Source organism: Acinonyx jubatus, chromosome B1, assembly GCF_027475565.1.
Source record: "Acinonyx jubatus isolate Ajub_Pintada_27869175 chromosome B1, VMU_Ajub_asm_v1.0, whole genome shotgun sequence".
NCBI classification, from domain to species: domain Eukaryota; kingdom Metazoa; phylum Chordata; class Mammalia; order Carnivora; family Felidae; genus Acinonyx; species Acinonyx jubatus.
Window position 1 is genome coordinate 128,450,231 of NC_069382.1, and position 15,323 is coordinate 128,465,553.

Genomic DNA, 15,323 nt, shown 5'->3' on the forward strand with positions numbered 1-15,323 from the left:
TAAGAAACATTAAAAGGAATTCTTTTAATGGAAAGAAAAAGCCATAACTGAAAAATGAAAGTTATGGAAGAAAAATATTCATAAGTAAATGCAAACATATAATAAAGGTAGTAGATTATTTATAAAACCAGAATGGAGATTAAAACACCAAAACAGCTAAATCAATTATATTTACAAAAATCAGTCAAGGGATTCACAAACAAAAGGATATAAAATATATCACATACATAAAAACTGGGGAGTCCATGATGTAAAAATTTAGTGCTTTTAGAATGAGTTCAACTTAGCTGACCATCAACTTAATATAGCCTACCATACACATAAGATGTTATATATGAACTTAATGGTAATCACAAATAATGAACTTACAATAAATACACAAAAAAGAGAAAGGAAACCAGGCATAACACAAAAGAGAAAGGAAACCAAGCATAACACTAAAGAAAGCCATCATACCCAAAGGGAAGAGAGCAAGAGAAGAAGAAAGGAACAGAGAAGGATGACAAAAACAACCGTAAAACAAATTACAAAATGGCGGTAAGTACACACCTATCAATAATTACTTTAAATGCAAATGGACTAAATACTCCAATGAAAAGACACAGGGTCACTGAATAGATAGAAAATAAGACCCATCTATATGCTGTCTATAAGATACTTACTTCAGAAGTAAAGATACATGAAAATTGAATGTCAAGGAATGGAAAAACATTTACTGTGAAAATGTAAATGTAAAAAAAAAAAAACCTGGGGCAGTAACACTTCTCAAATGAAATAAACTTTAAAACAAAGACTAGCAAGAGACAAAGAAAGGCACTATATAAAAGAAAGAGGATAAAACAATTGTAAATATCTATGCACTACACATGGAGGCACCTACATATATAAAGCAGCTATTAACAGACATAAAAGGAGAGATTGACAGCAATGCAGTAATAATAGGGGATTTTAACATTTCATTTACATCAGGGGATAGATCATCCAGAAAGTTAGTCAAGAAGGAAAAAGTGATTTTGAGCAACAGATTAGACAAGATATATATAAATATATTCTATCTAAAAACAGAAGAAAACGCATTCTATTCAAGTGCTCATGAACCATTCTCCATTATGATCACATGTTAGGCCACAAAAAAACATCTCAATGAATTCAAGAAGAAAGGAATTATTTCATGTATCTTTTCTGACTATAATGGTATGAAACTAGAAATCAATTACAAGAAAAATTATGGAAAGAACACAAACACACAGAGGCTAAACAACATGCTACTAAACAATGAATGGACCTACCAAGATCAAAGAGGAAAAATAAACAGAAAAAAAATGAAAATGAAAACACAATAGTCCAAAATCTTTTGATGCAGCAAAAGAAATTTGAAGACAAAAGTTTATGGCAATATAAGCCTACTTTCAACAAGAAAAATATGAAATAAACAACACCAATCTTACACCAGAAGGGCCTATAAAAGGAAGAACCCAAAGTGAATAGAAAGAATGGAATAATAAAGATTAGAGCAGAAATAAATGAAATAGAGATTAAACAATAGTAAAGATCAATGAAACAAAGATATGGCTCTTTGTAAAGATCAACAATATTGAAAAAAGAGAGAACTCAAATAAAATTAGAAATGAAAGAGAAATAACACCACAGCAATACAAAAAAAAATCATAGGTAAATATTGTAAAAAATTATATGCCAAACTGGAAAACCTAAAAGTAGTAGACAAATATCTAGAAAAATATAACCTTCCAAAATGGAATCAGGAAGAAATAGAAAATTTGAATTACTAGCAATGAACTTGGATCAGTAATCAAAAACTCTCAACCAAAAATCAGGATAAGATGGATTCATGGGTGAATTCTACCAAACATTTAAAGAGTTAACAACTATTTTTCTGAAAGTGTTCAAAAGAAAAAGAAGAGAAAGAGGGGGAAGGGGGAGAAGGGGGACGGTAGAAAGTGTTGAAGAGGGGGGAGGAGGGAGAAGAGGGGCAGAAGGAGGGGGGAGGAGGAAGAAGAAGGAGAAAAGGAAAAACTTCCAAATTCATTCCATGAAGCCAAAATTACTCTGATATCAAAACCAGAGAAAGACGCTGGAAAAAAAAAAAAAGAAAACTACAGGCCAATATATATGATGAACATAGACATAACATCCTCAATAAAATATTAGCAAAACAAATTTGATAATACATTAAAAAAATCATTCACCGCAATAAATTGGAATTTATTCCAGGAATAAAAGTGTTCACTATTTGCAAATCAACCAGTATAATACATCACACTAACAAGAGGAAGGATAAAACCATATGATTATCTCAATAGATGCAAAAAAAAAAAATAATTGACAAAGTACAACATCCACTCATGATAAAAATCCTCAACAAAGTTGGTCTAGGGAGAACATACTTCAACATAATAAAGAATATATATGAAAAACCCTCAGATAATATCATATTCAATGGAGAAAAAACAAAAGCTTTTTTCCTAAGATTAAGAACAAGACAAGGATGTCCATCCACCACTTCTATTCAACATGGTACTGTAAGTCCTAGCTGCAGTAATCAGACAAGAAAAATAAAAAGCATACAAATTTATAGGGAAGAAGTAAAACTTTCACCATTTGCAGATGACATGATGCTATATATAGAACACCCTAAAGACTCTACCAAAAAACTACTAAAACTGATAAATAAATTCAGTAAATTTGCAGGATATAAAATTAATGTACAGAAATCTGTTGCATTTCTATACACTAATAACAAAGCAGCAGAAAGAGAAATTAAGAAAAAAGTCCCATTTGCAATCACACTAAACAGGATTAAATACTTAGGAATAAACTTAACCAAGGAGAAAGACCTATACTTTGAAAGCTATAAAACATTGATGAAGAAAACTGAAGATGACACAAATAAATGGAAAGAACTCATAGAAGAATTAGTATTGTTAAAGTGTCCATAATACCCAAAGCCATCTATAGATTCAATACAATCCTTGTCAAAATACCAATGGCATTTTTCACAGGACTAGAACAAATAATTTTTAAATTCGTATAGATCTACAAAAGACCCCAAACAGCCAAAGCAATCTTGAGGAAGAATAAAGCTGGAGGTATCACAATCCCAGATTTCAAGATATACTACAAAGCTGTGGTAACAAAACAGTATGGTACTGGTACAAAAATAGACACATGGATAAAGCAAAGAGAATAAAGCACCCAGAAATAAGCCCATGCTTATATGGTCAGTTAATCTACTACAAAGGACACAAGAGTATGTAGTGGAAAAAAGTCTTCAATAAATGGTATTGGGAAAACTGGATAACTATATCAACATTATGAAACTGGACCACTTATACTATACACAAAAATCAACTCAAATCAATTAAAAACCTAAATGTGAGACCTGAAACCATAAAACTCCTAGAAGAAAACATAGGCAATAATTTCCTTGATATCAGTTGTAGAAACACTTTTTTTAGATATGTCTCCTTAGACAATGGCACTGAAGCCAAAAAAAAAAAAAACTTTTGAGACTACACCAAAATAAAATGCTTTTGCACAGCGAAGGAAACCATAGTCAATTAAGCTGGGACACCTGGGTGGCTCCGTGGGTTAAGCATTTGACTTTGCTCACACAGTTTGTGAGTTCGAGCCCCACATCAGGCTCTGTGCTGACAGCTTGGAGTCTGGAGCCTGCTTCAAATTCTGTGTTTCCCTCTGTCTCTCTCTCTCTCAAGAATAAATAAACATTAAAAAAAAAAAACAAAAAGGAGCCTACTGAATGGGAGAAGATATTTGCAAATGCTATATCCAGTAGGGGTTAATATCCAAAATATATAAATATCTTATACAATATAAAAAAAAACTAAAACTAAAACAATACAATCAAAAAAATGCACAAAGAACCTGAGTAGACATTTTCCAAAGAAGACATACAGATGGCCAACAGACATGTGAAAAGATGCTCAACATCAGTAATTATCAAAGAAATGCAAATCAAAACCATAATATTTATTACCTGACACCTATCAGAATGGCTAGAATCCAAAAGACAAGAAATAACAAGTGTTGGTGAGGATGTGGAGAAAAAAGAACGCTTGTGCATTGTTGATGGAAATGAAAATTGCTGCAGCCATTCTGGAAAATAATATGGAGTTTTATCAAAAAATTAAAAATAGAAATACCATATGACCCAGTATTTCCACAACTGAGTATTTACCCAAGGAAAATAACAACACTAAAACTAGTGCATAAAAAGATGTGTGCACTGCTATGTTTACTGCAGCATTATTTACAATAGCCAATATATGGAAGCAACCTAAGTGTCCGTGGAAAAAATGAATGTATAAAGAAGGTGTGGTGTATGTACACACACACAATGATATATTACCCATGAAAAAGAATGAAATGTTTCCATTTGCAACAATATTGATCTAGAGGGTATAAGGCTGAGTTAATTAAATCAGACAAGAAAAACAAATACCATATGATTTCACTCAAATGGGGAGTCTAAGAAACAAAAAAAAATGAACAAAGAGACAGTCTCTGAAATTCAGAGAATAGGTGGTTGCCAGAGGAGAGGTGGGCGGGGCAATGGATGAAATAGGTAAAGGGGATTTAGAGGCACAAACTTCCATTTATAAAATGAATATGTCACCGAGATGAAAAGTATAGCATAGGGCATATAGTCAGTGAGTTTTTAACCTTGTTTGGTCACAGATGGTGATTACACTCGTCATAGTAAGCACTGAATAATGTATAGAATTGTTGAATCATTATGTTGTACACCTGAAACTAATATAACACTATATGTTAATTATATTTCAATAAAAGAATCTAGAATCTAGAAAAGCTAAGATTTGAACTCAAGGCTTGTGATGCTACAGACCTCATAGCTAACCACTATTCAATAGAACCTGTATTCTTGGTTTGTGCTAACAGGTGAAACACTATAGAAACAATATCTTTATTCCACATTTAAAAAATAAATGGGCTTTTTGGTGTATAAAAAGGGAGGGCAGGAGAAGATGATATATAAACTCCTCAGCCCTGCTAATGTAGGCATGAGCTATAGTTTGACCTTTTCTCGTGGGCATCCATTTCTTTTTTCCTTCTGCCTTCCTGTCAGTCACTGATAAAAATAGGAAGAACTATTATTTGCACAAGACATATTTTTAAACATAACCTACATTGGCTGAGGGACTATTTGATCTCTTTGAGAAAGTCCGTTTTAGGCTCCCATTACCCCCTCTGCTTTTTCAACTTTCAGTGAACTTTATCTTTTTATAATCACTTTACTGGAATCAATGCAAAACAACAAAAGATTAATGAAGGATACTAGTAGAGACATAAGTTCAAGCTGAGTTTTATGGCATCTTGTTTCTAAAGAGAGAGATGTGGTAAATTTGAGGATCATGTGTTTGGTGTGTGTGTGTGTGTGTGTGTATGTATGTATGTATATAGGTATGTGTGTGCATATATATATATATATATATATATGTATGGTTTCAGTTTTGAAACTTCAGAAAACAATTTCTTTGCCAACACTTAAAAATAAATTATAAAATATGTATACTTTCACATTACAAATGGTTATATAAGTTAACTTACAAAAAAGTAAAAACATAACTACCCGATAAAACGTACTTTTAATATTTTGTTGGGTTTTCTTTATCTTTTTAGCTTTGTATCTGAATTATACACTGGTGATGTCTATAATATATACAATTTTGTATCTTTCTAAACATTATATCATGAATATACTATCATTTTTTCACTGCTGTCATTGATCCAGTAAAAAAAAACATATTTGGACTATAGCTTTGGACTATTTCCTGGGTAGTGAATTACTTGGGAAAAAATTCTGTACATTTTTAGGTTAATAATACACCACCATAATGTTTCTGCAAAGGTATTGCGTAGTTTAGAATGCCAGCAGTAATATTAAGGAGTGCCATTTTTACAACATTCTTACCATTTGGTATATAAGATATTTTCAAAGTGTGCTTAATTTTTAAAAAGTAAAAAATGGTACCTCATCATATTCCCTTGTGCTTCCCATTTAGAATGAAGAAGGAGGCCCACAGGAAGGAATTCTGGAAGATATGCCTGTTGATCCTGACAATGAGGCATACGAAATGCCTTCTGAGGTAAAACTTTATATACATACAACTCTGAAAGTAAACTTTAGGAGTTCAAGTTGGGTCTTTCTAATAAGCAGTATCAAAAATCTGTCCCTCTCAGATTTTCGTTACATTTGTTTTTATTGAAAACTATTTACTCTCTAGAGGGGTAAGTTGGCCAAATCCGGAATGTTTTGTGAAGACAACTTGAAAACTAGAAATGGTTTTTACATTTGTAAAGTATTGTTTAAAAAAAAAAAGAAAAAGCTACAGAGACACTATGTTGTCCACACAAACTAATATTTGTACTTGCTTAACCTCTACAGAAAGTGTTTGCTGAACACTGCATTGGAAAATTATTTTATTAAATATGGTGTTTTTTTATTTAAATTTTAGTTAGTTGACATACAGTGCAATATTGGTTTCAGGCATAGAATTCAGTGATTCATCACTTATATGCGACACCCAGTGCTCATCACAACAAATGCCTTCCTTGATACCCATCACCTATCTAGCCCATCTCCACATCTCCACTTCATCAACCCTCAGTTCTCTATCATTAAGAGTCTCGTGTGGTTTCTCTTTTCTTTTTTGTCCTCCTCTTTCTAGAAGTTCATCTGTTTTGTATCTTAATTGCCACATGAGTGAAATCATATGGTATTTGTCTTTCTCTGATTGACTTATTTTGCTTATCACAATACATTCTAACTCCATCCATGTAGTTGCAAATGGCAGGATTTCATTTTTTTGATGGCTAATATTCCATTGTGTATATATACCAAATCTTCTTTATCCATTCATCAGTCAATGGACATTTGAGCACTATCCATAGTTTGGCTATCATTGATAATGCTGCTGTAAACATTGGGGTGCATGTATCTCATTGAATCTGTAGTTTTGTATCCTTTGGGTAAATATCTAATAGTGCAATCAATGGATCCTAGAGTAGGTCTATTTTAGTTTTTTTGAGGAACCCCATATTTTTCTCCAGAGTGGCTGCATCAGTTTGCATTCCTAACAACAGTGCAAGAGGGTTGCTCTTTCTCCACATCCTTGCCAACACCTGTTGTTTCTTGTGTTGTTAATTTTAACCATTCTGACAGGTGTGAGGTGGTATCTCATTGGGGTTTTGATTTGTATTTCCCTGATGATGCATGATGTTGAGAATCTTTTCATGTACCTGTTAGCCATCTGGATGTCTTCTTTGAAAAAGTGTCTATTCATGTCTTCTGCCCATTTTCTTAACTGGGTTATTTGTTTTTTGGGTATTGAGTTTGATAAGTTCTTTATAGATTTTGCATACTAATCCTTTATCTGATATGTCATTTGTAAATATCTTTTCCCATTCTATAGGCTGAGTTTTAGTTTTGTTGATTGTTTCCTTCACTGTGTAGAAGCTTTTTATCTTGATGAAGTCCCAATAGTTCATTTTTGCTTTTGTTTCCCTTGTTTTCAACAACATGTCTTCTTACTAAGGAGTGATTCTGGTTGAGGTCAAAAAGATTGCTGCCTCAGGGCACCTGGGTGGCTCACTCGGTTAAGCATAGGACTTTGCCTCAGGTCATGATCTCATGGTTTGTGAGTTCCAGCCCAGCATTGGGCTCTGTGCTGAGAGCTTGGAGCCTGGAGCCTGCTTCAGATTCTGTGTCTCCCCTCTCTGTCTCTCTGCCCATACCCCACTTGCACTCTGTCTCTGCCTGTCTCTCAAGAATGAATAAACGTTAAAAAAAAAATAATTGCTGCCTCTGTTCTTCTCTAAGATTTTGATGGTTTCCTGTCTCACATTTAGATCTTTCATCCATTTTGAATTTATTTTTGCGTATGGTGTAAGAAAGTGGTCCAGTTTCATTCTTCGGCATTTCGCTGTCCGGTTTTTCCAAATCCATTTGTTGAAGAGACTGTCTTTTTTTCCATTAGATACTTTTTCTTGCTTTGTTGAAGATTAGTTGACCATATAGTTATGGGTTCATTTCTGTGTTTTTCTGTTTTGTTCCACTGATCCATGTGTCTGTTCTTGTGCCAGTAGCATACTGTCTTGATGACTACAGCTTTTAATATAGCTTGACATCCAGAATTGGGTTGCCTCCAGTTTCATTTTTCTTTTTCAGGATTGCTTTGGCTATTCGAGATCTTTTGTGGTTCCATACAAATTTTATGACTGTTAGTTTTAGTTCTATGAAAAGTGTATATTTTGATAGGGATTGCATTAAATGTGTAGATTGCTTAAGGTAGCATAGACATTTTAAAAATGCTTGTTCTTCTAATCAATGAGCATGGAATTCTTTTCCATTTCTTTGTCTCCCCTGCAGTTTCTTTTATAAGTGTTCTATAGTTTTCAGGGTACAAATCTTTCACCTCTTTGGTTACATTTATTCCTAGGTATCATATTGTTTTTCATGCATTGCAAATGGGATCAATTCCTTGATTTCTTTTTCTGCTGCTTTGTTATTAGTGTATAGAAATGCAACCAATTTCTGCATGTTGATTGTATATCCTGAAACTTTGCTGAATTCATCTATTACTTCTAGCAAACTTTTGTGTAGTCTTTTGAATTTTCCACATAGAGTATCATGTTGTCTGCAAATAATGAAAGTTTTACTTCTTCCTTGCTGATTTGGATGCCTTTCTTTCTTTTCTTTCTTTATTTTGTCTAATTGCTGAGGCTAAGACTTCCAGTGCTATGTTAAATAGTAATGGTGAGAGTGGACATCCTTGTCTTGGTTCTTACAGTAAGGGAGAGGCTCTCAGTTTTTCCCTATTGAGGATATTGGGTGTAGGTCTTTCATATATGGCCTTTATGATGTTGAGGTGTGTTCCATCTATCCCTACTTTATTGAAGGTTTTTACCAAGAATGGATGCTGAATTTTGTCAAATGTTTTTTCTGCATCTATTGATAGGATCATATGGTTCTTATCTTTTATTTTATTAATGTGGTGTATCACGTTGATTGATTTGTGAATATTTAACTAGCCCTGTAGTCTGGGAATAAATTGTAATTGATCATGGTGAATAATTCTTTTAATGCACCGATGAATTTGATTTTGCTAGTATTTTATTAAGAATTTTTACATCCATGTTCATCTGGGATATTGGCCTGTAATTCTCCTTTTTAGTGGGGTCTTTATCTGGTTTTGGAATCAAGGTGATACTGGCTTCATAGAATGAGTTTGGAAGCTTTCCATCCATTTTTATTTTTTGGAACAGTTTGAGGAGAATTGGTATTAACTCTTTTTTAAATGTTGGATAGAATTCCCCTGGGAAACCACTTGAGCCAGAACTCTTGTGTTGGGAGATTTTTTTTTTTTTTTTTACTATTGATCAATTTCTTTGCTGGTTATGAGTCTCTTCAAATTTTCAATTTCTTCCTGTTTCAGTTTTGGTAGTTTGTGAATTTTTAGGAATTTGTCTATTTCTTCCAGATTGCCCAGATTGTTGGCATATAATTTTTCATAGTATTCTCTTATAATTGTTTGTATTTCTGTGGTAATGGTTGTGATCTCTCCCCTTTCATTCACGGTTTTATCTATTTAGGTCCTTTCTCTTTTCTTTTTGATAAGTCTGTATAGGGGATTATCAATTTTGTCAATTCTTTCAAAGAATCAGCTCTTAGTTTCATTGATCTGTTCTTTTTGTTTGTTTCTATATCATTTATTTCTGCTGTAGTCTCTATTATTTGCCTTCCTCTGCTGGCTGGGCTTTATTTGCCTTTCCTCTTCTAGCTCCTTTAGTTATAAGATTAGATTGTGTATTTGAGACCTTTCTTGCTTCTTGAGATAGACCTGAATTGCAATATACTTTCCTCTTAGGACTGTCTTTGCTGCATCACAAAGGTTTTGGACTGTTGTGTTTTCATTTTCATTTGCTTCCATGTATTTTTTAAAAATTTCTTCTTTAATTTCCTGAATAACCCATTCATTCTTCAATAGGATGTTCTTTAACCTCTGTGTACTTGAGTGCTTTCCAATTTTTTTTTTTTTGTGGTTGACTTCAAGTTTGATAGCATTGTGATATGAAAATGTGTGTGCTTTAATTTTGATCTTTTTGTACTTGTTGAGGGCTGATTCATGACCAGTATGCAATCTATTCTGGAGAATGTCCCATGTGCACTCAAAAAGAATGTGTATTCTTCTGCTTTAGGATGAAATATTCTGAATATATCTGTGAAGTCCATCCAGTCCTGTGTATCATTCAAAGCCATGTCTCCTTGTTGATTTTCTGCCTAAATGACCTGTCCATTGTTGTAAGTGGGGTGTTAAAGTCCCCTACTATTATTGTATGATTATCAGTGAGTTTCTTTATGGTGTTAATTGATTTATATATTTGGGTTTTCCAAGTTTGGGGTATTAATATTTACTGTTAGATCTTATTGTTGGATAGATCCCATAATTATGATATAATATCCTCTTCATCTCTTATTATAGTCTCTGTTTTAACATCTAGTTTGTCTAATATAAGTATGGCTACTTCAGCTTTCCTTTGACCTCAATTAGCATGATAGATGGTTCTCTATCCCCTCACTTTCAATCTGCAGGTATCCTTAGGTCTAAAATGAGTTTCTTATAGGCAGCAAATAGATGGATCTTGGTTTTTTAATCCATTCTGCTACCCTATATCTTTTGGCTGGGGTATTTAGTCCATTTACATTCAGAGTGATTATTGAAAGATATGAATTTAGTGCCATTGTGTTACCTGTAGAGTTTGTGTTTCTGGTAATGCTCTCTGGTCCTTTATAGTCTTTGTTTTGTCTTTTTTTTTTTTTTTTTTCTTCACTCAGTCCCCCTTAAAACTTCTTGCAGGGCTTGTTTAGTGGGCATGAACTCCTTTAGTTTTTGTTTGTCTGGGAAACTCTTTATCTCTTTTCTTATTCTGAATGACAGCCTTCCTGGATAAAGACTTCGTGGTTGCATATTTTTGCCATTCAGCAAGTTGAATATATCCTGCCACTCCTTTCTGGCCTGCCAAGTTTCAGTAGACAGATCTGCTGAGAAACTGATCTGTCTTCCTTTGAACGTTAAGGCCTTTTATTCCCTTGCTGCTTTCAGGATTCTTTCTTTGTGTATTTTGTGAATTTGACTATGATATACCTTGTCAATGGTAGCTTTTGTTAAGTTTAATGGAGTTCTCTGTGCTTCTTGGATTTTGATATCTGTGTCTTTCCCCAAATTAGGAAAGTTTTCAGCTATAATTTGTTTGAATAGACATTCTACCCCTTTTTCTCTCTCTTCAACTTCTGGGACTCCTCTCATACGAATGTTACTACATTTTAACAAGTCACTGAGTTCCCTAAGTCTGCCTTCATGATTCATGGCATTTGTTTCCCTCTTCTTTTTAGCTTCATTATTTTCCATAATTTTATTTTCTATATCACTAATTTATACCTCTGCCTCATCTGTCCTTGCTGTCATGGCATCGATTTGGGTTTACATCTTGATTATAGTATTTTAATTTCAGTCTGACTAGATTTTAGTTCTTTTATCTCTGTAGAAAGGGATTCTCTGGTATCTTCTATGCTTTTTCAAGCCCAGGTAATATCTTTATCATCGTTTTAAATTCTAGCTCAGACATCTTACTTATATCTGTATGGATTAAATCAATAGGCCATGAGTTCTAAATCCTGTTCTTTTTTTGGGGTGAATTTCTCTGTCTCATCCTTTTGTCCAGAAAAGAAGAGAGAAATAAGAACAAAAACAGAAACAAAACATTCCCCAGAAACAAACAAAAAAACAACAAACCTAGATCCTGGGTTTATTTTTGTCTGCTTATTAAAGGAATCTAGATCCAAAAATAAAAAATATATATATGTAATATATGTGAAAATAAAAATAAAAAAGGAATTACAAATAAGAAAGTAAATGAAAAAATAATAATTAAAAAACAAAGAATCAAAATAAAGAGGAAACTAGATCCTATTTCCCCTAGAGCTGAAGCTTTGGTGCACTCTATGATTAGTAGACTTGGTGCAAGAGAGTCCATGCTGCTCTTCTGGGGGAGAGGCCTGTTGTACTGATTCTCAGGCTGACTTGTTTTCCTAGAAATGTGCCTCTAAGAGGCAGAAGGATAGGGCTCCAGCCTCCACTAGGTGGTGCTTGTTTTCTCCCTGAAGGCTTTCAGACCTGATGGGTGGGATGAATATAGCAACATCCTACTCTCTAGCCTTGGAACTGAAAGATCAGTCCCCCACTCTTCAGGGAGCCCTCACAGAAGAGTATTCAATCACTCTTCTTGTGTTCCCAGTTTCTGTCAGAACCCTGTGTTCACTCTGCTGTGTTCGAACTTTTTTATCTCAGGCACATAACTGAATTTCAAAACTCCAAATTGTAAAGACTCCCACGACACCTGCTCTGTTCCTCTGGGGGAGGGTCTTGCTGCATTTTTTGCAAGCCCATGCTAGGAAAGCAGTCACAAGACCCCATGGCAGTTCAGAGTTTATGTCAAAGAGCAGAAAGCTGGCACCCCTGCTTGATGCCCTCAGCCCAAGTCCCAGCTCCTATGCCTGGACACAGCTCAACATATTGGTGCCTCTCAGACCCATGGGATCCTCAGACCATGGGATCCATGGGATTCTCAGACCACACTGCCACTCCTTGGATTCTGCCCCAATTGGCCATGCGAGCACCTTTAAGCCATGCACATCCCCCACTGTGAGGGACTTCTAAAAGTTCAGATTTTGTACCCCACTGCTATAATACTTTGCAGTACCCTCCATAAGCAGGTTTCCTCCCAGCCGCCATACTCACAGCTTTGTCTCCCCCAAGTCAACACCGTGCATCTCCCACCTTCTGGAAGGTGGTTGCTTTTTTACTTGTAGACTTGCCATTTTTGTTCTCTCGCACCTCTGATTGATTTCTTGGGTGTTATGAATGATTTGATAATTATCTAGCTGTGTTCAAAGGATAAGACAAGCTTCCGCCATCTTAACTCCCTTCAAAAACTTACTTTCTAAAATAAATCCCCAGATGGAACTTTGTATAAATCAAGTGAATGCCTAAGGAAAGTAATTATTATTGCCATACATTTCCAGAAAGATATTTGCAGAGTAAAATAAAAGTTGCCCACAAAAATTATAGAGTAAAAATATGAGAAATGCATGGTTTGCAACATTGACGTATTTCAATTTAGCATTTTAAACAGCTAATTTACCTATGTTAATTTGGAAATAAGTTTATTTTAAATAGAAAATATATCACAAGGAAAATTGAAAAATACTTTTAGATTAATGAAGCTGACACAAGAAGAAATAGAAAATCTGAATAGACCTATAACAAAGTAAAGAGACTGAATTATTGTTAAGAAAATCTACTCACAGGGGCACCTGGTGGCTCAGTCAGTTGCACGACTGAATTTGGCTCAAGTCATGATCTCATGTCATGTTTGTGGGTTCAAGCCCCATGTCAGGCACTGTGCTGACAGCTCAGAGTCTGGAGCCTGCTTCAGATTCTGTGTCTCCTTCTCTCCATACCCCTCCCCTGCTTATGCTCTCTTTTTCTCTTTTAAAAATAAACATTAAAATATTTTTCTTTTAGAAAGGAAAAAGAAAATCTACACACACACACACAAATCCCAGGACCATATAGCTTCACTGGTGAATTCTATCAAACATTTAATTAATAAGTATTAATTATAATTAATACCAATTAATTTCTCTTCCAGAAAAAAAAGAGGAAGCAATACTCCCAAATTAATTCCATCAGGGCAATACTACACTGATGCCAAAACCAGACATCATAAGCAAAAACATGTAGTATTCATTAAAAATTAAGTTAAAACTAGTAGTAGTTAGGTTAGATATTGGCATTAGTAAAAGACATACTGATAATCCCATTTATAGAAATTGAAATTAACTTGGTTTTTTTGCTTAGATTTTTACCAATAATTTTGAGTCTTTTTAAGTTCAGCACAATGCTAAACACTATAGAAAATACAAGAAGGTTAATTGATAGTACCAGGACAGAAGTAGTCCATCCTAATAAGTTTGATAAAAACAAATACAAATTTACTGTTTCATTTATTCATGATGATTCCTTTAATAGACATTGACTGTCTTCTATATATCAGGCATCACAGAGGCAAAATATGCAAGATACACAAAAAAGTATAATATTTTACAGAATCTGTTTAGAGTCATCGGGAGTTTTATACAAGAGTTGGTAGGGGATGGGAGATAATGATGGCCAAAATGAAAGGAAGATATTCTAGAACAGGTAATATTGGAAGCAAGGCATGTCTGAGCATGCATAAGGATATGTTTGAGGAACAGTGAATAATTAAACAGGATTTCAGTTTAGGGAACAGAGAGAATTGTGACAGATTAAGACTGCAGAGATGAGTCAATGACAAATTGTAGAATACTAGAAGAACCTTCGCATTTAAGTTTGTACTGTATTCAGAAAGCAACTTGAATTATTGAAGGTACATTTATTTGTTTTAAAGCAGGATCTTGATTCAAGTTATTCTTTAGGAGGACTATTCTGACCACTTTAGTTAAGGCCTTTAATATTTTTATTGTGGATGTTATCTACATATTGTTTGGGGAGAGGGGGATTTAGAATAGAAGTAATAACTGAAGCCAAGGATGAAGAAAAGATTTTCAAAACATCACTTGCCTTAATGTCTTTGTCTCCCTTTAAGAATTAGAACATTTTAGCCCTGGAAGAGGATTTTAGGCCACTTGATTTGGCTCTCATAACTTACAGTTGAGGAAACTGGGAGCAAGATAGACCACCTAACTTGTTCTATACGATTAGAACATATGATTATTGGGGCGCTTGGGTGGCTCAGTTGGCTGAGCATCTGACTTTGGCTCAGGTCATGATCCCACAGGTTGTGGGTTTGAGCCCTGCATCGGGCTCTGTGCTGACAGCTCAGAGCCTAGAGCCTGCTTCGGATTCCTTCTCACTCTGCCTTCCCCCCCGTCACACTTTGTCTGTGTCTCTCTCAAAAATAAATAAGCATTAAAAAAAAAAAAGACCATATGATTGTTAAATGGCATCTGGATACCCTAACTCTGAGCAGCAAAATTCACTTTTATATTTGACAGGAAGACAAAACTGTTACAGAATAAGATCATATTGTGTATAACTGAATAGTTGCAGAACCTTTATTCAAGGTGGTGATCCATGTCCTATCTCATTCACCCTAAATCCTTGATTCCTGATGACTAATATTAACACTGCATGTTTTCTTTTTGGTTTTCTTCATATTAG

The 15,323-nt window shown here is 34.4% G+C and overlaps 1 protein-coding gene across 4 annotated transcripts in view; it reads left to right on the forward strand.

Annotated features, from left to right (window-relative positions):
- SNCA (synuclein alpha) overlaps nt 1–15,323 on the forward strand; it is a 157,061-nt gene that overhangs the window by 141,145 nt on the left and 593 nt on the right. For all 4 annotated transcript variants that reach the window (XM_027060837.2, XM_027060836.2, XM_015075759.3 and 1 more), the window contains exon 5: nt 6,063–6,146. In XM_027060837.2, the coding sequence (XP_026916638.1) occupies nt 6,063–6,146 (84 nt within the window). The remainder of the gene's footprint in view (nt 1–6,062; nt 6,147–15,323) is intronic.